General features: G+C 44.2%; 1 protein-coding gene across 4 annotated transcripts in view; it reads left to right on the top strand.

The window, feature by feature from the left end:
* LOC137322105 (serine/threonine-protein kinase MRCK alpha-like) overlaps positions 1 to 25020 on the top strand; it is a 499456-nt gene that overhangs the window by 421887 nt on the left and 52549 nt on the right. For all 4 annotated transcript variants that reach the window (XM_067985191.1, XM_067985192.1, XM_067985190.1 and 1 more), the window contains 2 exons: positions 16050 to 16155; positions 18544 to 18692. In XM_067985191.1, coding sequence (XP_067841292.1) covers positions 16050 to 16155; positions 18544 to 18692 — 255 coding nt within the window. The remainder of the gene's footprint in view (positions 1 to 16049; positions 16156 to 18543; positions 18693 to 25020) is intronic.

The following is a 25020-nucleotide window of genomic DNA, read 5'->3' as shown; positions in this document are numbered from 1 at the left end:
GTTAGGGTTAGTACATTACACACTGGCTCTATAGTACATTACACACTGGGAAGCTCTATAGTACGTTACACACTGGGAAGCTCTATAGTTCGTTACACACTGGGAAGCTGTATAGTAAATTACACACTGGGGAGCTCTATAGTTCATTACACACTGGGAAGCTCTACATATCTACATATAGACTGGCTAAACCAAATTAGCAATAATACTGTGGAGAATGAATTCCTGGAGTGTGTACGAGATGGTTTTTTAGACCAGTACGTTGAGGAGCCAACTAGGGAACAGGCTATCCGAGATTGGGTATTGTGCAATGAGAAGGGGTTAATAAATAATCTTGTTGTGCAGGGTCCTTTAGGGAAGAGTGACCATAACATGGTAGAATTCTTCATTAAGATGAAAAGTGAAGTTGTCCAATCCGAAACTAGGGTCCTAAATCTAAACAAAGGAAACTACGAAGGTATGAGGAGTGAGTTGGCTATGATAGATTGGGAAGCTTCATTAAAAGGCATGATGGTGGATAGGCAATGGCTAACATTTAAGGAACGAATGCATGAATTGCAACAATTATACATTCCTTTCTGGTGCAAAAACACAAAAGGAAAAGCGGCCCAACCATGGCTAACAAAAGAAATTAAGGATAGTATTAGATCCAAAGAGGCGTCATATAAAGTTGCCAGAAAAAGTAGCAAGCCTGAGGATTGGGAGCAGTTTAGAATTCAGCAAAAAAGGACCAAGAGATTGATTAAGAGGGGGAAAAATAGAGTATGAGAGTGAACTTGCAAGGAACATAAAAGTGGAGTGTAAAAGCTTCTACAAGTATGTAAAAAGAAAAAGATTAGTGAAGACAAATGTTGGTTCCCTTACAGTCAGAAACGGGAGAATTTATAATGGGGAACAAGGAAATGGCAATTAAACAAATACTTTGGTTCTATCTTCACGGAAGAGGACGCAAATAACTTCCCAGAAATGCTAGGGCACCAAGGGATTAATGAGAAAGAGGAATTAAAGGAAATTAGTATTAGTAAAAAAAAGTGCTGGAGAAATTAATGGGACTGAAAGCCAATAAATCCCCAGGACCTGATAATCTGCATCCCAGGGTACTAAAAGAGGTAGCCATGGAAATAGTGGATGCATTGGTTGTCATCTTCCAAAATTCTATAGATTATGGAACAGTTCCTGCAGATTGGAGGGTGGCAAATGTAACCCCACTATTTAAAAAGGAGGGAGGGAGAAAACAGGAAACTACAGACTGGTTAGCCTAACATCAGTAGTAGGGAAAATGCTAGAGTCTATTATAAAGGATGTGATAACAGGACACTTAGAAAATATCAATGGGATTAGACAAAGTTAACATGGATTTATGAAAGGGAAATCATGTTTGACAAACCTACTGGAGTTTTTTGAGGATGTAACTGGTAGAATAGATAAGGGAGAACCAGTGGATGTGGTTTATTTGGATTTTCAGAAGGCCTTTGATAAAGTCCCACATAAGAGGTTAGTGTGCAAAATTAAAGCACATGGGATTGGTGGTAATATACTGGCATGGATTGAAAATTGGTTAACAGACAGGAAACAGAGAGTAGGAATAAATGGGTCTTTTTCGGGGTGGCAAGCAGTGACTCGTGGGGTACCGCAGGGATCAGTGCTTGGGCCCCAGCTATTCACCATATATATCAATGATTTGGATGAGGGAACCAAATATAATATTTCCAAGTTTGCTGACGACACAAAAACTAGGTGGGATCATGAGTTGTGAAGAGGATGCAAAGAGGCTTCAAGGCAATTGAGACAAGTTGAGAGAGTGGGCAAATACGTGGCAGATGCAGTATAATGTGGATGAATGTGAAGTTATCCACTTTGGAAGGAAAAACAGAAAGGCAGAGTATTATTTAAATGGTGCTAGATTGGGGAATGTTGATGTACAAAGGGACCTGGGTGTCCTTATACACCAGTCACTGAAAGCAAACATGCAGGTGCAGCAAGCAGTTAGGAAGGCAAATGGTATGTTGGCCTTCATTGCAAGAGGATTTGAGTACAGGAGCAAGGATGTCTTACTGCAGTTATACAGGGCCTTGGTGAGACCACACCTGTAGTATTGTGTGCAGTTTTGGTCTCCTTACCTAAGAAAGGATATACTTTCCATAGAGGGAGTGCAGCGAAGGTTCACCAGACTGATTCCTGGGATGGCAGGACTGTCGTATGAGGAGAGATTGGGTCGACTCGGCCTGTATTCACTCGCGTTTAGAAGAATGAGAGGGGATCTCATCGAAACATATAAAATTCTGACAGGGCTAGACAGACTGGATGCATGGAGGATGTTTCCCCTGGCTGGGGGTGTCAAGAGCAAGGGATCACAGTCTCAGGATATGTGGTACGACATTTAGGACTGAGATGAAGAGAAATTTCTTCACTCAGAGGGTGGTGAACCTGTGGAATTCTCTACCACAGAAGGCTGTGGAGGCCAAGTCACTGAATATATTTAAGAAGGAGCTAGATAGATTTCTCGACACAAAAGGCGTCAAGGGGTAAGGGGAGAGAGCGGGAATATGGTATTGAGATAGAGGATCAGCCATGATCTTATTGAATGGCGGAGCAGGCTCGAAGGGCCGAATGACCTACTTCTGCTCCTATTTTCTATGTTTCTAAGCTCTATAGTGCATTTCACACTGGGAAGCTCTATAGTGCATTACATAATGGGAAGCTCTATAATACATTTCACACTGGGAAGCTCAAGTGGATTACACACTGAAGCTGTATCGTGAATTTCACACTGGGAAGCTGTATAGTACGTTACACAATGGGAAGCTCTATAGTTCATTGCACACTGGGAAGCTCAAGTGGATTACACACTGGGAAGCTCTATAGTGCATTACACACTGGGAAGCTCTATAGTGCATTACACACCGGGAAGCTCTATGGTCCATTACACACTGGGAAGCTCTATAATGCATTACACACTGGAAAGCTCTATAATGCATTACACACTGGAAAGCTCTATAGTGCATTTCACACTGGGAAGCTCTATAGTCCATTACACACTGGGAAGCTCCATTATACATTTCACACTGGGATGCTCTATAGTACATTACACACTGGGAAGCTCCATAGTGCATTTCACACTGGGAAGCTCCATAGTGCATTTCACGCTGGGAAGCTCCATAGTGCATTTCACGCTGGGAAGCTCCATAGTGCATTACACACTGGGAAGCTGTGAGGTGCATGTCACACTGGGAAGCTCTATAGTCCATTACACACTGGGAAGCTCTATAGTGCATTTCACGCTGGGAAGCTCCATAGTGCATTACACACTGGGAACCTCTATAGTGCATTTCACACTGGGAAGCTCTACAGTGCATTTCACACTGGGAAGCTCTACAGTGCATTTCACACTGGGAAGCTCTATAGTGCATTTCACACTGGGACGCTCTATAGTGCATTACACACTGGGAAGCTCTATAGTACGTTACACACTGGGAAGCTCAAGGATGGAGTATATTCATGGAACATCGTTCTGTTGGTTGCGTGATTGTCCACCACCGTTCTCAACTGGATGTGGTAGATCCAGAGGGCTTTGCTCTAATCTGTTGGTTTTGGGGCCGCTTTGCCCTGCCCTACACCCTGCTGCTTTTTATATTTAGCATGCAGATAGCCCTGTGTTGTAAAATGAGGTTGGAACCTCATTTTAAGGAATGGCTGGCGCTACTTCTGACCCACTTTCTACAATCTGCATTGAACCAGAATTGATCTCCCAGCTTGATGGTGATTGAGGAGCAAGGGATTTGCCGGACCATGAGGTTACAGATGGTGGCGGTATATAACTCTGGTGGCCTGCAGTGCCTCAGCAATGCCAAGTTTTGGACTACTAGATTTATCCTTAGTCTGTCTCACTGTGGAGCAAGAATTTGCTGTCACAAAGATTGGGTAGAGGTCATGTACAAATGTTAGTATGGATAGATATGTCAGCGATACTTAGGTTGGTGAGGACATAGTCAAGTAAGTTACTCCATCGTGTTAGTTCCCTCACCACCTGCGCAAGTCCAGTCTGGCAGCCCAGTCATTCAGGATTTGGCCAGCCTGGTCAATGATGGTACCACTGAGCCACCCAGTGCACGTTGGAATCCGCCATCCAGAGTACATTCTGTGACCTTGCTTCCCTCAGAGCTTCTTCCAAGTGATGCTCAACGTGGAGTTGTTCTGATTTATCAGTTATGGGAGGACAGTAGGGGGTGATCAGGAGGTTTCCTTGGCCTTGTTTAGTCTGACGCCATGGGATCCAGCATCAATTTTGAGAATTCCCAGGGCCAATTCTACCTGACGATACCGCTATGCCCCCTCATCTGGTGGTTCTGTCCTGACCATGGACAGATTGCCTAACTAGTCTGTCGAACAGCTCCCACACCTTGGACACCAGTTCCCAGGTATTAATAAGGAGGACTTTGCAGGGTCTTGTTCTGATATATCTACGTTCTGTCATTCTAGAGCCCTCAATCACTGGAAACAGTCTGCTTCTATCTACGCTGCCCCGTCCCTTCATAGTTTTAAACACCTCTGTCAAATCACCCACCAATCTTACCTGTTCTAATAAAAACAGCTCCAGTTTTTGGTCTTTCTTCATATTTGTATTTCCTAGTGAATCTTGTGGAGCCAAAAACTGCACACAACACTCCAACTGTGGTCTTGCTTTATCCCATTGCTGTTTGTGGGAGCTTGCTATGTAAAAATTGCCTGACACGTTTCCATACATAACAGTTACTGTACTTCAAAAAGTAATTAATTGGCTGTAAAAAGCACCTTGGGACATCCTGAGGACATGAAAGGCTCTACATAAATGCAAGTAGATGCTCTTAAATTCGATTTATATTATTTAAAGGAAAGATAGAAAGAAAGAACTTGCATTTCTATAGCGCCTTTCACTACCTTGCGCTTTACAGCCAATGAGGTACTTTTGAAGTGTAGTCACTGTTGTAATGTGGGGAATTTTGTATTGTACTTGTTTTTATTCCTGTGCCTAGGCCATTAATGTACCATGCATGCAAGGTCATTAATGTACCATGCATGCAAGACCAAAATTGTACGGGATTTCTCTAGATTATCTGCCAATTTCCATTTAAATTGAGGTTTAGAACAGTGTGTGATGAATAAACTGATGGGGGGAGGAAATGGCAAACTTTTCTGTTCTTGCATTTGGAACTGCACTGAAATGATTAATTTTCCCAGTCAACCAGGAAGCTGTGCACAGTGGCTTTTACAGGTTAAAAGACTAAAATCATGCACAAATAGTATTCTCAGATCTGCAGTCACCCTGTTCAGTCTCTTGAACCTCTCCCATCCAGAATAAACATAAATTTGCCCTTCTCCAAACTGAACCAGTGTCCCTTTGTCTGTCAGTCACACTTTACCCTGAAGTAATGTTCTGGATTTCACTCTACAAAGATGTTTGTAGTTCTCTTCATCTGGGCTGTGCAGTATTCAGAACTGCGAAAAGCCCTTTTCCTTTACTTTTCTTCCACACTACCCACCACTCCCCCACCCGCCCCCCCCCCCCCCCCCACCAACCTGGCCTATAGGTGAGTCTTTCTCTTGGTGAATAGCTCTGCCACTTCAGTCAATCCCACTACAATAATGCAGTAAGGTTTTGTATAAATGTAGCTGGTAATTATTCAAGGTGGTTTGCGAAGCGTACCTCGTCCGATTGCTGGCTGATACCCTGTGTCTAGGTTCGCCCCTGAAGAATGACTGCTTGGTGAGGTAGTTGAGGGCTGTTGGTGGCCGTGGAACTGTGCTCCAGTCAAAGTCGTCATCAAGGAGACCGAGGGGAGAAAATTGGGGGGTGGGAAGAAAGAAACCAAAATGATCAGCAACTTGATTTCCATTTTTCAGTTTGCCCCCCTCCCCGTCTATTTCTGTTAATTTAGGATGGGGTGGGGGGCAAATTCTTCAAACATTTGAGTGCTAATGACCTGATCAGAGGAATTGTCTGGGAACAGGTACCTAAAGGCAACCTGAGAAATGGGTCATTAACCTTGGCTGCTTCGTCGACCTCGTCGCTTCAATCCCCTTTCACCGCCAGATTCAGTAACCCCGCAACCCCTCCTTCTACCCCGCCCCCTCCCCCCACCGCAGCCAGTTCCCTTTCCCCGGTGATGTGCCCAACAATCGGCATTGGAATGAAAATATGCAGGAGACAAACAGACTAACAGGAAATAAAAACAATGGAAATAATGGTGCTCTCTCTTAAAGGGATACCTAAGCCGTGGCCTTATTTTTGTTCCCCCTTGTTAGATAACTGGAACAATTCGGCTGACCTACATAAGCTAAATATGCTAAAACTGCCCTAACATACCAGCTGAGGTGAGGACATGTGAAGGTGAGAGACTGACAGGAGGTTTTTTCAAAAAAATTCACACACCGATTTTTCTTTACGTGAATATGCTGCCCTTGCCCTCCCCCATTTTTGGTCTGAAAATGTGCCAGTTTTTGATTTGATGTGAAAAGAAAGCTCGATGTTGGTCATGGCCTGTGTTGAGTTTACAGATGTTTTAACACTGTTCACGCTGGCTTGGCCACTGCATTACTGGCAGGGGTTTAGGAAATGAGCCTGTTCTTTTGCGTGCGTCCCACCGAATATAATGTGCACCTCTGCACAGGGGATTATGCTAATGTGGGATTGCTGGACCCGATCCAACAGAAAAGAAAAGCAGTCTAGCCAAGTGAAAACAGATGTTTAGACCAGCAAGTTAGGCTGAGGCGGGGGCTTTGTGGTGATATTTATCATATTTGAGGTTTTACTATGGAAAACAAACCTGTAAATTCACTCCAGTCAACTTTCATTTCTTGTAAACGTGATATCCATCCTCTTGCGAATTTTTGAATTAATTCTGATCATCTACGTGAAACCCTTTTCATTGAGCTGCTTGCTTGTTGTGAAAGCCCTCAGTCCAGCACTGAGTTCTGTTGGATGTGCACAGGCTTGAATTTTACCCTGTTCTATTTGCATTGGATGTTCTTAACCCATTAAGCACTTGAAATGTTTCTTTACTTCTGGCAATAACTCCATTTTATATTTCATTATATATATTATATATTTCTTCGAGCATGCAATGTCTGCCAGCGCACTTAATAGTGCTCTTGCCTCTGAGCCAGAAGGTTGAGGCCCTAGTCCAGGGGTTGAGCCCATAGTCTAGGCTGGCGCTCCAGTGCAGTACTGAGGGAGTGATGCACTGTCGAAGGTGCCATCCTTCAGAGGAGGTGGTAAAACAAGGCCCTGTCTGTTTTAGCGGTTCAGGTGGATGTTAAAAATCCTATGGCATTCTTCAGAGAAGAGCATGGAGTTCTCCTGGGCAACCTTTCTTCCTCAACTGAACATCAGATTAACTGGTCGTTCATTTTATTGCTGGTTGTAGGATCTTGCCGTGTACAACATAGTTCACTATACTCCCTGCATTGAGGTATATACCATTAAGCACTGCCAAACTCCTTTGTTGTCTAGTTTCTAACCTTTGTTTCCTCTACCTTCCAAACTCACTTACTAATTTTCTGCCTTCCATTTCCAGCTCTGCTTCTCTCTCTTCTGAATCTAAGCTCAGGTTCCCTCCTCCTGCCAAGCTAGTTTAAACCCTCCCCAGCAGCACGAGCAAACCTCCCCGTGAGGATATTGGTCTCGGCCCTGTTGAAGTGCAACCCATCCGCTTGTACAGGTCCCACCACCCCTGATCTGGTCCCAATGCCCCAGGAATCTAAAGCCCTCCCTTCTGCACCATCTTTTCAGCCATGCATTCATCTGCTCTATCCTCCTATTTCTATACTCGCTAGCGCATGGCGCCGGGAGTAATCCAGAGATTACTACCTTTTGATATCCTGCTTATTCTCTTTCCCAGACCATAAGACCATAAGAGATAGGAGCAGGTGTAGGCTATTCGGCCCCTCGAGCGTGCTCTGCCATTCAATGAGATCATGGCTGATCTGATTTTTACCTCAACTCCACTTTCCCGCCTTTTCCCCATATCCTTTGACTCCCTTGCTGATCAAAAATTTGTCTAATTCAACCTTGAATGTATTCAATGACTCAGCTTCCACAGCTTTTTGGGGTAAAGAATTCTAAAGATTCACAATCCTCTGGGAGAAGAAATTCCTCCTCATTTCCGTCTTAAACGGGCGACCCCTTATTCTGAGACTATGCCCCCTAGGTTTAGATTCCCCCATGAGGGGGAACATCCTCTCAGCATCTACCCTATCGAGTCCCCTCAGAATCTTGTATGTTTCAATAAGATCTCCTCTCATTCTTCTAAACTCCAATGAGTATAGACCCAACCTGTTCAATCTTTCCTCATAAGACAACCCTTTCATACCCGGAATCAACCTAGTGAACCTTCTCTGAACTGCCTCCAATGCAAGCATGTCCTTCCTTAAATAAGGGCATCAGAACTGTACACACTACTCCAGGTGTGGTCTCACCAGCATCCTGTACAGAAGTAGCATGACTTCCCTGCTTTTATACTCCATCCCCCTAGAAATAAATATTCTGTTTGCCTTCCGGATTACCTGCTGCATTTGTATGTTGACTTTTTGTGTTTCATGTACGAGGACACCCAGATCCCTCTGTACTGCAGCATTTTGTAGTATTTCTCCATTCAAATAATATTTTGCTTTTTTATTTTTCCTCCCAAAGTGAATGACTTCACATTTTCCCACGTAATATTCCATCTGCCAAATTTTTGCCCATTCGCTTAACCTGTCAATATCCCTTTGCAGACACTTTGTGTCCTCATCGCAACTTGCTTTTCCACCTATCTTTGTATCATCAGCAAATTTGGCCACAAGACACTCTGTTCCTTCATCCAAGTCACTGATATATATTGTAAATAGTTGAGGCCCAAGCACTGATCCCTGCGGCACCCCACTAGTTACAGATTGCCATTTTGAAAATGACCCTTTTATCCTGACTCTTTGTTTTCTGTTAGTTAGCCAATCCTCTATCCATGCCAGTATATTACCCCCAACACCATGAGCTCTTGTGCAGTAATCTTTTATGTGGCACCTTATCGAATGCCTTTTGGAAATCCAAATATACTGCATCCATTGGTTCCCCTTTATCCACCCTGCCCGTTACTTCCTCAAAGAACTCTAATAAATTTGTCAGACACGATTTCCCCTTCATAAAACCATGTTGACTCTCCTTGATTGTATTATGAGTCTCCAAATGTCCTGCTACTACTTCCTTAATAATGGATACTAGCATTTCCCCAATGACAGATGTTAGGCTAACTGGTCTATAGTTACCTGCTTTCTGTCTCACTCCCTTCTTGAATAGGGGTGTTACGTTTGCGGTTTTCCAATCCGCTGGGACCTTTCCAGAATCGAGTGAATTCTGGAAGATTACAACCAATGCATCCACTATCTCTGTAGCCACTTCCTTTAAGACCCTGGGATGCAAGCCATCAGGTCCAGGGGACTTGTCAGCCTTTAGACCCATTAGTTTACCTTGTACTTTTTCTCTTGTGATAGTGATTGTTTTTAGTTCCTCCCTCCCCTTCGCCCCTTGATTTTCTACTATTATTGGTATATTATTAGTGTCTTCTACTGTGAAGACGGATACAACTTATCTGTTCAATTCCTCTGCCATTTCCTTGTTTTCCATTATTATTTCCCCAGTCTCATCCTCTCAGGGACCAATGTTTACCTAAACTACCCTCTTCCTTTTTATATACTTGTAGAAGCTTTTACTGTCAGTTTTTATATTTCCAGCTAGTTTACTCTCATAATTTATTTTCTCCCTCTTTATTATTCTTTTAGTCATCCTTTGCTGGTTTTTAAAGTTTTCCCAATCTTTGGGCTTACCAGTAATCTTTGCCATGTTGTATGTTTTTTCTTTTAACCTGATACCATCCTTGACTTCCTTAGTTAGCCATGGTTGGTTCACCCTTTTTGTGGAGTCTTTCCTCCTCTCAGGGATATATTTTTGTTGCGAGTCATAAAATATCTTTTTAAATGTTTGCCACTGCTTATCCACCATCATATCATCTAATCTGTTTACCTCTTACCTAGCCAATTCCGCCTTCATTCCTTTATAATTGCCCTTATTAATTCAGATTAATACAGTAGCTTCAGACTCAAGATCCTCGCTCTCAAACTGGATGTGAAATTCTATCATGTTATGATCACTGCTTCCCAAGGGATCCTTTACTTTGAGATCATTAATTAATGTTTCGTTACCCATTACCAGATCCAAAATGGCCTGTTCCCTGGTTGGTTCCCCGACGTATTGGTCTAAGAAACAGTCCCTAATACACTCTATGAACTCCTCCTCAGGGCTATTTTTGCCAATTTGATTTTTCCAATCTATGTGAAAGTTAAAATCGCCCATGATTATTGCATTACCTTTTTTACAAGCCCCCTTTATTTCCTGATTTATATTTTGCCCGACAGTGTAGCTACTGTTAGGGGGCCTATATACTACTCCCACCAGTGATTTCTTTCCCTTGCTATTTCTTACCTCCACCCAAATTGATTCGACATCTTGATCTTCTGAGCCAAGATCATTTCTCACTATTAAACCAATTTCATCCTTTATTAACAGAGCTACCCCACCACTTTTACCTTTTTTCCTATCCTTCCGAAATGTTAAATAACCCTGAATATTTAGCTCCCAACCTTGGTCACCTTGCAACCATGTCTCTGTAATGGCCACGAGATCATACCCATTTGTTTCCATTTGTGCCGTCAATTCATCTATCTTATTACGAATGCTGCGCGCATTCAGATAAAGAACCTTTAATTTGCTAGTGCACTCTTATGTTTGTACGCTCTGTCCCTTCCTGACACACTCTGTTTATCATTACCCCCATCACTTTCCTGTACTACTTCCTTGTCTTTTCTCTTTATCAATCTAAACTTCGCCCCATCTGAGCCCTCCCCCCCCCCTCCCCCCCCCTATTTAGTTTAAAGCCTTCTCTACCATCCTCGCTGCTCTCGGGCCTCCGGCTCCCTCCCGCCCGCCGCTCTCGGGCCTCCGGCTCCCTCCCGCCCGCCGCTCTCGGGCCTCCGGCTCCCTCCCGCCCGCCGCTCTCGGGCCTCCGGCTCCCTCCCGCCCGCCGCTCTCGGGCCTCCGGCTCCCTCCCGCCCGCCGCTCTCGGGCCTCCGGCTCCCTCCCGCCCGCCGCTCTCGGGCCTCCGGCTCCCTCCCGCCCGCCGCTCTCGGGCCTCCGGCTCCCTCCCGCCCGCCGCTCTCGGGCCTCCGGCTCCCTCCCGCCCGCCGCTCTCGGGCCTCCGGCTCCCTCCCGCCCGCCGCTCTCGGGCCTCCGGCTCCCTCCCGCCCGCCGCTCTCGGGCCTCCGGCTCCCTCCCGCCCGCCGCTCTCGGGCCTCCGGCTCCCTCCCGCCCGCCGCTCTCGGGCCTCCGGCTCCCTCCCGCCCGCCGCTCTCGGGCCTCCGGCTCCCTCCCGCCCGCCGCTCTCGGGCCTCCGGCTCCCTCCCACCTGCCGGCTCCGGTCTTTTTATGGGCAGCTCCCTCTCTCTTCTTTTCTGCCGCCTCAGCTTTGTGGCTCGTTGGATCCAAAATTGGCTAAGAGGCAGGAAGCAAAGGGTAATGGTTGACCGGTGTTTTTGCGACTGGAAGGCTGTTTCCTGTGGGGTTCCGCAAGGCTCGGTACTAGGACCCTTGCTTTTTGTGGTATATGTTAATGATTTGGACTTGAATGCGGGGGGCTTGATCAAGAAGTTTGCAGATGATGCAAAAGTTGGCTCTGTGGTTGATAGTGAGGAGGAAAGCTGTAGACTGCAGGAAGATATCAATGGATTGGTCAGATGGGCAGAAAAGTGGCAAATGGAATTCAATCCAGAGAAGTGTGAGTAATCCAGAGTAATGCATTTGGGGAGAGCAAACAAGGCAAGGGAATACACAATAAATGGGAGGATACTGAGAGGTGTAAAGGAACAAAGGGACCTTGGAATGCATGTCCACAGATCCCTGAAGGTAGATAAGGTGGTTTAAAAGGTATATGGGATACTTTCCTTTATTAGCCGAGGCACAGAATATAAGAGCAGGGAAGTTATGCTAGAACTGCATAAAACATTGGTTAGGCCACAGCTTGAGTACTGTGTACAGTTCTGGTCACCACATTACAGGAAAGATGTGATTGCATTAGAGAGGGTACAGAGGAGATTTACGAGGATGTTGCCAGGATTGGAGAATTTTAGCTATGAGAAAAGATTGGATAGGCTGGAGTTGTTTTCTTTGGAACAAAGGAGGCTGAGGGGAGATTTAGTTGAGGTATATAAAATTATGACTGGACTGGATAGAGTGGATAGGGAGGACCTATTTCCCTTAGCAGAGGGGTCAGTGACCAGGAGGCATAGATTTAAAGTAATTGGTAAAAGGATTAGAGAGGAGCTGAGGAGAATTTTTTTCACCCAGAGGATGGTGGGGGCCTGGAACTCACTGCCTGAAAGGGTGGTGGAGGCAGAAACCCTCAACTCATTTAAAAAGTACTTGGATATGAACTTGAAGTGCCGTAACGTACAGTGCTGGAAAGTGGGATTAAGTGGATTGCTCTTTTTGGGCCGGCACACTCACGATGGGCCAAATAGCCTCCTTCTGTGCCGTAACTTTCTATGATTCTATAGTTGCTGTCAGATTACTGGACCTGATCCAGCACAAATAACATTAACTGCACTTTACATTGTAATTCATTGTAGGTGAAGCATTTTGCAATATGTTATGATGTCATATAAATATACGGCTTTCTTTCTTTGCAAAGCCTTAATGTTGGAACGAATGAACAAAATGTGCATTACAGGCTAAATTACAACACTGGGAATTCCTGCATTAATCCCACATTCTCGATATTAGTTTTATTGCAGTTGTTTTATTTGGAGTGATGTTGAGGAACAGACCCGAGCCCACAGGAACATTATTTTTATTGTCATAGTAACCCAGATGGTCTAAATGAGTGAGCACCAAGTACTTTAACTGGAGGAATGAGAGATATCTAACCATCCTTAAAATCATTAAATATTAGAGAAGGGGAATGTGATGAGAAGCAGTCACTTCGCCACAGTAGCTTTTGTCCCCATTTGCTGCTTGTTGAATTATGTCTTATTCTAGACTTAACCCTCGCACCACTGAATAAACAGGAACTGATGTGTGTGTTTACTGTGACAGGCGATGAATGGCACTTTGTAGGTTAAGTATACATATATTTTTAGTGATTTGGAATGATACGTTTTTGAAATTGTGTTCATTTTTATTTTAAGGTCATTCCCCTTATTGCAGCACTCGAGTGATTTAACAGCCCATGTGCTTTAATGCAATGCTACTTTTATTGGATTTAAAATAAATCCTTTATATCCTACCTATTAAACATCTAAATTGGCACATGACATTGAAACTGATTTCACACCTTGTAATGCATTTGTTCAAGGCTGCTTCAGTGTCTGATGTAGTGCCCACTGATTTGAACAGTCATCAGCTTTTAAACATAATCATCTAGTACCACCTCGTGGTCACTGGGAGCTTTTTCAGTTATAAACACTACGTCCATATATTTGACTGAAAGAAATGGGGAAGTAACAGAATGATGAAAATCCTTGGCTCTAGCCACTTTAAAAAAAAATATTGTCCAAAAACATTCTTTAGAAAGTAGTTAATTATTTTTTCATTTGTTGCAAACAAAGCAATGGGGTTCATTTCTAAAGGAATAGAATTGAAAAGCAGAGAAGTTATGGTAAACTTATACAGAACTGTGCACGGTTCTTGTCTCCACATTACAAAAAGAATATAGAGGCACTGGAGAAGGTTCAAAAAAGATTTATAAGGATGTTACTAGGACTGAGAGGTTATACGTATCAGGAAAGACTGGGGCTCTTTTCTCTAGAATGGGTTTGATAGGATAGAGAAGATGTTTCTGCTTGTGGGGCAGTCCAAACTAGACAACATAAATATAAGATAGTCACTAATAAATCCAATAGGGAATTCAGGAGAAACTTCTTTACCCAGTGAGTGGTGAGAATGTGGAACTCACTACCACAAGGAGTAGTTGAGGCGAATAGCATAGAGGCATTTAAGGGGAAGCTGGATAAGTACATGAGGGAGAAAGGAATAGAAGGATATGCTAATATGGTTAGATGAAGTAGGGTGTGAGGACATTTGTGTGGAGCATAAACACTGGCATAGACCAATTGGGCCGAATGGCCTGATTCTGTGCTGTAAATTCCATGTAATATGTAATGTTGTACAACTATAGCACTTTACTGCAAGCAGCAATCAACAAAGCAAATAGAGATTTTACCCCTGGTTTTGGGCTGTGCAGCCTTGAAAGAAGTTAACTGCGAGGGGTCCTGCTACAGATATGTAAGATAGTAAACAGTATAGAAGAGGTATGGGCAGAACATTACTTCAAACTGAACTGTGCCAGTGGGATAACAGGCTAAGTAAAAGATAAATCTAAGACTGATATCGGAAAGTTCGTTCTCACACAAAGAGTGATCAACTCGTGAAATGAACTCCCAGCAGGAGTAGTGGAGACAAGAACCCTGGAATCATTTAAGAACCAGTTAAATACTGTGAGGGGGGGTTATTGTTTCTGAATGGAGTAGCTCAGATGGGCTAAACTAGGGCAACTAGGGATAGTCAAGAAATGCAGACTTGCCAGCATCGCCCACATTCCAAGAATCCCTTAGCTACATCATTGAATAAATTTAAAACAGAAATAGACAGTTTCCTAGAAGTAAAGGGAATTAGGGGTTACGGGGAGCGGGCAGGAAATTGGACATGAATTTAGATTTGAGGTTAGGATCAGATCAGCCATGATCTTATTGAATGGCGGAGCAGGCTCGAGGGGCTGATTGGCCTACTCCTGCTCCTATTTCTTATGTAACAAATAAAAATTAAATGGTGATGGCTCACACAAAGCTCTGTCCAAAGAAAATTCTGCTAGATAATCTGGAACATAGAGAACTGACTCGCAGTTATCAGTGCTTCTGCGGCATACTGTGGAGTTTTCTGTTGAATGATTATTACATACAACAGTGTTCTATATATCAAGTATAGAACTCTGCTATATGTAATAAAGTATAGAACTCTGAGGTGTGTAGTAACGTATAGAACTCTGCCGGATGTAATAAAGTACAGAACTCTGCAGTGTGTAATAAAGTACAGAACTCTGCAGTGTGTAATAAAGTACAGAACTCTGCAGTGTGTAATAAAGTACAGAACTCTGCAGTGTGTAATCAAGTATAGAACACTGCTGGATGTAATCAAGTATAGAACTCTGCAGTGCGTAATAAAGTATAGAACTCTGCAGTGTGTAATGAAGTGTAGAATCCTATATGTAATGAAGTATAGAACTCTGCAGTGTGTAGTAAGAAATAGAATTCTGCTGTTTGTAATGAAGTATAGAACTCTGCAGGGACATAGGTTTCTCGTCTTATAAAGGAGTAAATATGGTACGTTGCATTCAGTGGCGTAAATATTGAGCAGTCCCTGCCTGACTCGCAAACCTAACGATTAGAGCATGGCTATTTTAATCTCAGACCATGATGTTCCAAAATCTGTAATTGGAACACAGTCAGGAATATTGCTTTACTGATAATTTTTTTATTTCTAGTATTAATGAAATTGTATTAAAATGTGCTTTCATATTGCACTAGTCCTGCTGGGTCCCCCAAGCAGGGGTCCTGTCATTCAGCTGCAAACCAAATGTGAAACAGCTGGGATTTGCTGCAGCCGGTGGGCCGCCAGACCTGCTAGGTCTTAGCGAGTGCCGCCAGTTTTACACATGCCTTTCAGCCGGCTACATGAGGCTGATTGGGATACTTGCATTACTAGCACACATCTCATGAAATGTAAAAGCACCTAAAACCTACCATTAAATATTGCATCATCAACTTTGCTCACTTTCTCCACCATTCATGGTTAAAACCTACTGCTGAATATTGCATCCATTTCATTGGTTTCCTCAGTCACTTAAGGGACATTACAAGAGATAACAAGACTCGTCTATAATTTGGGATCCTCCAATGCATCAGTGTGATTTCCTTGCATTTGCTATTGTCAGGGTGAGTGATGAGAAAGATGCTCGAGGCTACCTTCAGGCACTGGCAACCAAGATGACAGAGGAGTTGGAGTCCTTGAGAAATTCCAGCTTAGGAGCACGAGCAACAGTAAGGATCTTTCTTCTTAACTCTTGGCTGTTAAAATCTATTAACCCATTTTACTCCAGTCCAGTGCTTTCCAACTTTTTCGTGTGGGGATTCCTTGCAAATAGTAACACACTCCCACTGATCTCCTGCAGACACTCTTGTCTCATCTTTCAAAATACAGTGTCAGCTACCTAAAGGAAAACAATGATGTTGTTACCTAAAGCATTATTTATTAACATACAGTAACAGAAATACAAAAAGGCAACGACAGATGAACATAAATCTGATGACACAGGAACAGGAGTAGGCCATTCAGCCCCTCGAGCCTATTTCACCATTCAATGAGATCCTGGTTGATCTGTATTCTAACTCCATCCACCTGCCTTGGCTCCATGTCCCTTAATATCCTTGGCTACCAAAATTCTATCAATCTCTGATTTAAAATTATTAATTGTGCTAACATTTACTGCTTTTTGTGGGAGAGTTTTCCACACTTGTACCACCCGTTGTGTGAAGAAGTGTTTCCTAACTTCTCTCCTGACCAGTCTGGCTCTGATTTTAAGGTTATGTCCCCTTGCCTTAGACTCCCCACCAGCGGAAAAAAATTCTCTCTATCTACCCTATCAATTCCTTTCAAAATCCTAAAACGTCAATCAAATCACCCCTTCGCCTTCTATATTCCAGGGAATACAATTCTAGTTTATGTAATCTCTCCTCATAATCTAACCCTTGGAGCCCTGGTAACATTTTGGTGAATCTGCGCTGCACTCCTTTCAAGGCCAATATATCCTTTCTAAGGTGTGATGCCCAGAAATGTACAAAGTATTCCAGATGTGGTCTAACATGGGTTTTGTATAACCCTAGCAAAACTTCCTCCCCTTTATATTCTAGCCCTCTAGATAGAAAGACGAACATTCCATTAGCCTTTTTGATTATTGTTTGTACCTGACCAATGCATTTTAGTGATCTGTGTGCATGGATTCCTAAATCTCTTTGGACCTCCTCTATTCCTAGCTTTTCACCATTTAGAAAATACACTGATCTATTCTTTTGCCACAGTTTTGCCCACTCATTTAATCTATCAATGTCTTTTTGTAATTTTGTGCTCCCGTCCAAGCTGCTTATTTTGTCACCAATCTTTTGACTTCAGAGATTTACTTACACACACACACACACACACACACACACACACACCAGATGCCCGCCCACCCCCTCTTAGATTCAGGGTTTCTAGTTTAAAGAACTAAACACACTCTGGAGAGTGTTAACCCTATATTGGTAGCTTCACATGGCATTCATATAACCTCTCAGCATCAGCTGTTTCCTGTACGAGAGAGGTTTTCAGTGCCTAGTAGTACTTCTCATTTATGTCTTTGCACCCCCCCCCCCATCACTCACCTCTGAAGAGAAATCTAGACCATATTCCCCAAGGCTCGGAGTTCAGTTGGTATAAGCCACTGACTTGGTTAGCAACCATCTGTACCGACTGAACAAGGACCGACCTAAATCTGTATCATCTGTACTGACTGAACGAGGACCGACCTAAATCTGTATCATCTGTACTGACTGAACGAGGACCGACCTAAATCTGTATCATCTGTACTGACTGAACGAGGACCGACCTAAATCTGTATCATCTGTACTGACTGAACAAGAACTGGAGGAGGCGGGTGCCTAGGAGGCAAGGGTTAGAGCATGGGATGGCATTGTAAGGCTGGAGGAGGTTCCAGAAGTAGGGAGGAGTGAGGCTATGGGAAGAATTTTGTACAGATGCATGTTCTGCGTTACATCATGGAAGAGCATGAACAGAACATTGTCTTAGGAATTAAAAATATCTCTCTTGATCTAGATGACTAATAGCAGACTGACTAGGATTTGAGGGGTTTTTTTTAATGTTTAAACTCCCTTTTTAAACATGTTCTTTCCTCTTTAAGGCTGCACCCTCACCACCTCGCGCTGTTTCACATTGAACTGGGGCGAGGTGGAAAAAAGTTTCCAAGTTTCAAAATGTTGCGAAAAGGTTAACAAATCCTGGGCCCCCTGAAGCAAGTTTGTCATCGTAATGGTGGCGTACATCCTTTTATAATATGGTCCACAGCTCCATGATAAGCAATTCACCACACCATAGATTAATGTTAGTAGATTAATGTTAGAAACAGTTGCGAGATGTTTTCTCCAGGTAAGTGTGTCCTTCTGTCCGCAGCCTGTCTTGAATTGGAAGCTGAACCTCAGCTGGTACTTCCAGGTACTGATGACCGATTCTGACTGTGTGTGAAAGTGATGCATCATGGGAGTTGTTTTCCTCCTTCAAGGAACAATCTGACAGGATGTACTGTAATACATTAGTAACAAACTTTTCGCTCTCCCTCAATCCTTCTATATCTCTCTTTCTATCTACCGCTCTCTCAGGATATGCCGTGGAAGATGCGTCGGTCTCAGAAGGTGGACATGTCAGCTAGATTAGAGCTGCAGTCGGCACTCGATGCAGAAATCCGAGCGAAACAGGCAATCCAGGACGAACTTAATAAAGTCAAAGCGGCCAGCATATCTACCGAGTGGTGAGTTCATAGAATTACATAGAGATATGTGCAAAGTAAGAACTGGCTGCTTATCCCAATTGTGGATCGGCTTTCACCCAATATTTTTGCCCTGTATTCACAACTAAAAGACGGTTTCCACAAGAACACCAAGCGTCCTATGAGAAGAAAGTTACACCTTTATACAAGCTGTGTCTGAGATAGCATGCCCCGAATGAACAATTACCCTTTCGTCGTAACATTGGCCACTGAGGATCGCGCTTGATCCTGACACTTCCTCCTTACTCCTTTTGAAAGGCAGAAAATGCCAGACCAAAGCATACAATCTTAAACTACTGGATTTATTTATAGATAGAATAATGCAGTAAGACGCAGCAATTACTGAAAGCACAATGGGCCGGATTTTGCTGTGAAAATAACGGTGAGGCTAACATGCGAGTGGAGATGTGCAGTTAAACCCAAAAATCCGGAAGTTGCTGTCCGAGCTGCGCTGCCTCTCCATAAGCTGCGCAAAAACGGCATCTCGTTGTCTGACTCCCCATTCAAATGTCTTGAACAGCGTGAAGCTCCTATACTTACACGGTACATACGGACTAAGCTCAAAAAGTTACAGCTTGTCATTTCAGTCAGAGTACCCTTTTAAGAGCATGATAAGTCTTAATTACTGCCAAACGACCCCTCTCATGCTGAAAATTAACTTTTACAAATGTGGAGTCTCAGTCCTTCAACTTGTAATTATTGTTGGAAATTTTAAAATTTAAAATAGTTTATTTTACTTTTTCTTTGTCTCTTTTATCTCTCTCTCTTAATCCAATCTTTCTTTCCCTCTTTTTATTTCACTTTCTGTACCCGATTTGACATTGAATTCACTATCCTAACTTACACTTCCTGGTTCAGTCTGTGCTGCTCATTAATGATTCTTTAATTTGATTGGTTTCAGAGATACACAGTTGCTTGCCCCGTTCACACAGGTCCGAGATACCCTGTAGAGAACGCCGTGCTGTTTGGATGTTTGGCTGACAGCAACTTGCCGTGTAAGATCCCATAGAAAGCCTATGGGCAAGTGCAAGTCTGGCGAACAGCTGGCGCCATTCATTCTTCGCTCACGGCAAAATCTGGCCCAATATTTAAAGCAGTAAAGGTAGAATCAAACCGCAAGTATTAGAATATATTTCGGAATGTATTTCCTACATGTCTAGGAAAGAGACTGAACTCGTAGACGAAGCAGTCTCTCCTAGACCTTCACGTTGTGTGTGGGATGACATGAGCTTTCAATCCACGGTGTTCAGATCTCCACACTAATCAGAGTTGTACATATATGCCAAATTAGAAACATGCCTTTGAGGTTGACAGGCGACCTGCGAATAAAACAGAACTCACACCTCGTGGGGAAAGATGCTAATGTTGGGTATTACTGCCTCCCCACAAACATCTCACTGTAATGATTCAGCTATCTCTGTAATTGATTTTTTTTCTACTTCCCCATCTGTCAACCTGCACACGTTAACACCTAAAACAGCCAGTCACAGCCACCAAGCAGCCTTTAAATTAATTACTGAACAGAGATGTTGACACGAGAGGAATCCATCCACGACAAACATCTCCCATAGTACAGTCAATTAGGTGTTTTGGTCTTCCTGGCAACAGAAACAATGAGCTTTGCCCAGAGATATCACTCACATTTAATCTGTCTATTTTGGAATCAAATGAAAATATAATATAGAAATGCTCTATTTTGATACAAATAGGATACAGAGAATAGGCAACATGAGACCAGATTTTAAATGTCTGTCGGTAGACCTTTCCAGTGCTTGATGCAATGTGGAAAGAATCTCATGGAACTGATGTTTATAGATCTATAAATAGTAATAGTGCAATTAACTTCTTTCCATCTTAATCACCTGGTGATTTGTAGGTTTTTAATGAGTGAGAATGTATTTAGCAGCCACTTAGTATTTCCAGTATTTTGTATAAACTGTGTATTAAAGTTTTGGGAATATTCAGTATTTAAGAAGCAGATTACATCCATGCATTGTCACCAAGGTGATTCCAAGTAATGGTTAAGGATGTTGGGTTCTTTATGGAAAAGAGGACACTTCAAGATGACCCAATCGAAGCTTTGAAGAATATAAACAAGGTTGACCAAATTGATCTAGGCTAATGGTTCAGTATGGTGAAGGGTCAAGTACCACAGACACGAGCAAAGAAATGTAGAAAGTTAGGAGTAAGAACTCTCACGATGACTTCCAGTGAGTGTCTGAGCCACGCAGCCCAAGAAGGACCCAGCTATGCGGAGCTTAATACACTTTCTGAAGTTTATACAGCACAAAACAAAAGCTACAAGTATGTAATCAGTAGTCCCTTTTTACACACACGGGCAGCTTTCCTTGTTTCTTTAATTAAAAAAAAGTCTTTTTTTTAAAAAAACAGCGCAGTATAAATTTTATCTGAATACAGATTTTATATTTTGAAAACATTTTGAGCAGAAAATGCTACAGTAATGAATCGTAGTCGCAAGCTAGTGCTGATGCATTGTTCAGGTACATTGCACTAGCTCAGACTGCACAACCCAAATTCTGTTCAGAGTCACAGCTCTGGGCACAAATATCAAGTCCAAGAGCAGACGTTTGGGAGAGTCTGAGGCCTTCAAACATAAATGAACAGTAGTCCTTATGAGCTGATTCATAACATTGGTTTGTGTTTCACTGTGACTACAGTGGAGCTCCTCCAGTCCAAGGGCAATCACGGTTACAGTTAGGGCAGTGGGCGGGTACGTCCGCTGAAGCCTCAATACACTGCCACAGAGGGGTAGGATTCAGGTTCACAACTGCAATCCTTTAAATACAAACCTGGGCTAATGAGCTGTTTCTGAGCAGCATCAAGAGAGAGGCCCGGCAACGCCTCGATTTTAAAATTCTCATCCTTATATTCGAATCCCTCCATGGCCTCGCAACCCCCCCACCCGCCCCCCCCCAACCAATCACTATAACCTCCTCCAGCCCTACAACCCTCAGGTCTCTGCACTCCTCCCATTCTGGTCCAAAGCGCATCCCCGATTTTCATCACTCCACCATTAGCAGCCGTGCCTTCAGTTGCCTAGGGCCTGAGCTCCAGAATTCCCTCCCGAAATCTCTCCATCTCTCTCTCCCTTCAAGACACCCCTTAAAACCTATCTCTTTGACCAAGCTTTTGGTCACCTGTCCTAATATCGCCTTATGTGGCTCGGTGTAACATTTTATGATAGCGCCTTGGGATGTTTTACTACATTAAAGGCGTTATATAAATGCAAGTTGTTGCTGGAACAAGTCAGTTGCCTTCTGAAGGAGGAAATGGAGTGTGGTGTAAAAAAAAAATTACAATTGAAGAGCTAGTCTACATGGTAATCACAACATAACTCTATTGAAGGCATGAGGTGAGAAGTAACCAGCTCTGAGCAATCTCATTTTTGCAGTGTTGAAGTGACCGTGAAGTTTTATGCCTCAATAAGCTGACAATTAAGAACATAAGAAGGAGCAGGACTAAGCCATCCGACCCCTCGAGCCTGCTCCGCCATTCAACAAGATCATGGCTGATCTTCTATCTCAACGCCATTTTCCTGCACCATCCCCATATCCCTTGATGCCTTTAATATCTAGAAATCTATCACTCTCTGTTTTGAATGTACTCAATGACTGAGCCTCCACAGCCCTCTGGGGTAGAGAATTCCAAAGATTCATCACCCTCTGAGTTTTTTTTTTATTCGTTCACGGGATGTGGGCGTCGCTGGCAAGGCCGGCATTTATTGCCCATCCCTAATTGCCCTTGAGAAGGTGGTGGTGAGCCGCCTTCTTGAACCGCTGCAGTCCGTGTGGTGACGGTTCTCCCACAGTGCTGTTAGGAAGGGAGTTCCAGGATTTTGACCCAGCGACAATGAAGGAACGGCGATATATTTCCAAGTCGGGATGGTGTGTGACTTGGAGGGGAACGTGCAGGTGGTGTTGTTCCCATGCGCCTGCTGCCCTTGTCCTTCTAGGTGGTAGAGGTCGCGGGTTTGGGAGGTGCTGTCGAAGAAGCCTTGGCGAGTTGCTGCAGTGCATCCTGTGGATGGTGCACACTGCAGCCACAGTGCGCCGGTGGTGAAGGGAGTGAATGTTTAGGGTGGTGGATGGGGTGCCAATCAAGCGGGCTGCTTTATCTTGGATGGTGTCAAGCTTCTTGAGTGTTGTTGGAGCTGCACTCATCTAGGCAAGTGGAGAGTATTCCATCACACTCCTGACTTGTGCCTTGCAGATGGTGGAAAGGCTTTGGGGAGTCAGGAGGTGAGTCACTCGCCGCAGAATACCCAGCCTCTGACCTGCTCTCGTAGCCACAGTATTTATATGGCTGGTCCAGTTAAGTTTCTGGTCAATGGTGACCCCCAGGATGTTGATGGTGGGGGATTCGGCGATGGTAATGCCGTTGAATGTCAAGGGGAGGTGGTTAGACTCTCTCTTGTTGGAGATGGTCATTGCCTGGCACTTATCTGGCGCGAATGTTACTTGCCACTTATCAGCCCAAGCCTGGATGTTGTCCAGGTCTTGCTGCATGCGGGCTCGGACTGCTTCATTATCTGAGGGGTTGCGAATGGAACTGAACACTGTGCAGTCATCAGCGAACATCCCCATTTCTGACCTTATGATGGAGGGAAGGTCATTGATGAAGCAGCTGAAGATGGTTGGGCCTAGGACACCGCCCTGAGGAACTCCTGCAGCAATGCCCTGGGGCTGAGATGCTTGGCCTCCAACAACCACTACCATCTTCCTTTGTGCTAGGTATGACTCCAGCCACTGGAGAGTTTTCCACCTGATTCCCATTGACTTCAATTTTACTAGGGCTCCTTGGTGCCACACTCGGTCAAATGCTGCCTTGATGTCAAGGGCAGTCACTCTCACCTCACCTCTGGAATTCAGCTCTTTTGTCCATGTTTGGACCAAGGCTGTAATGAGGTCTGGAGCCGAGTGGTCCTGGCGGAACCCAAACTGAGCATCGGTGAGCAGGTTATTGGTGAGTAAGTGCCGCTTGATAGCACTGTCGACGACATCTTCCATCACTTTGCTGATGATTGAGAGTAGACTGATGGGGCGGTAATTGGCCGGATTGGATTTGTCCTGCTTTTTGTGGACAGGACATACCTGGGCAATTTTCCACATTGTCGGGTGGATGCCAGTGTTGTAGCTGTACTGGAACAGCTTGGCTAGAGGCGCAGCTAGTTCTGGAGCACAAGTCTTCAGCACAACAGCTGGGATGTTGTCGGGGCCCATAGCCTTTGCTGTATCCAGTGCACTCAGCCGTTTCTTGATATCACGTGGAGTGAATCGAATTGGCCGAAGACTGGCTTCCGTGATGGTGGGGATATCGGGAGGAGGCTGAGATGGATTATCCACTCGGCACTTCTGGCTGAAGATGTTTGCAAACGCTTCAGCCTTGTCTTTTGCACTCACGTGCTGGACTCCGCCATCATTGAGAATGGGAATGTTTGCAGAGCCTCCTCCTCCCGTTAGTTGTTTAATTGTCCACCACCATTCACGACTGGATGTGGCAGGACTGTAGAGCTTTGATCTGATCCGTTGGTTGTGGAATCGCTTAGCTCTGTCTATAGCATGTTGCTTCTGCTGTTTAGCATGCATGTAGTCCTGAGTTGTAGCTTCACCAGGTTGGCACCTCATTTTTAGGTACGCCTGGTGCTGCTCCTGGCATGCTCTTCTACACTCTTCATTGAACCTCGTTGATCCCCTGGCTTGTTGGTAATGGTAGAGTGAGGAATATGCCGGGCCATGAGGTTACAGATTGTGCTGGAATACAATTCTGCTGCTGCTGATGGCCCACAGCGCCTCATGGATGCCCAGTTTTGAGCTGCTAGATCTGTTCTGAATCTATCCCATTTAGCACGGTGGTAGTGCCACACAACACGTTGGATGGTGTCCTCAGTGCGAAGACGGGATTTCATCTCCACGAGGACTGTGCGGTGGTCACTCCTGTCATGGACAGATGCATTTGCGACAGGTAGATTGGTGAGGACGAGGTCAAGTAAGTTTTTCCCTCGTGTTGGTTCGCTCACCACCTGCCGCAGGCCCAGTCTAGCAGCTATGTCCTTCAGGACTCGGCCAGCTCGGTCAGTAGTGGTGCTACCGAGCCACTCTTGGTGATGGACGTTGAAGTCCCCCACCCAGAGTACATTTTGTGCCCTTGCTACCCTCAGTGCTTCCTCCAAGTGGTGTTCAACATGGAGGAGGACTGATTCATCAGCTGAGGGAGGACGGTAGGTGGTAATCAGCTGGAGGTTTCCTTGCCCATGTTTGACCTGATGCCATGAGATTTCATGGGGTCCAGA

This window comes from Heptranchias perlo, chromosome 5, assembly GCF_035084215.1.
Source record: "Heptranchias perlo isolate sHepPer1 chromosome 5, sHepPer1.hap1, whole genome shotgun sequence".
Taxonomy (NCBI): Eukaryota; Metazoa; Chordata; class Chondrichthyes; order Hexanchiformes; family Hexanchidae; genus Heptranchias; species Heptranchias perlo.
This window is presented reverse-complemented; position numbering and strand designations above follow the sequence as displayed.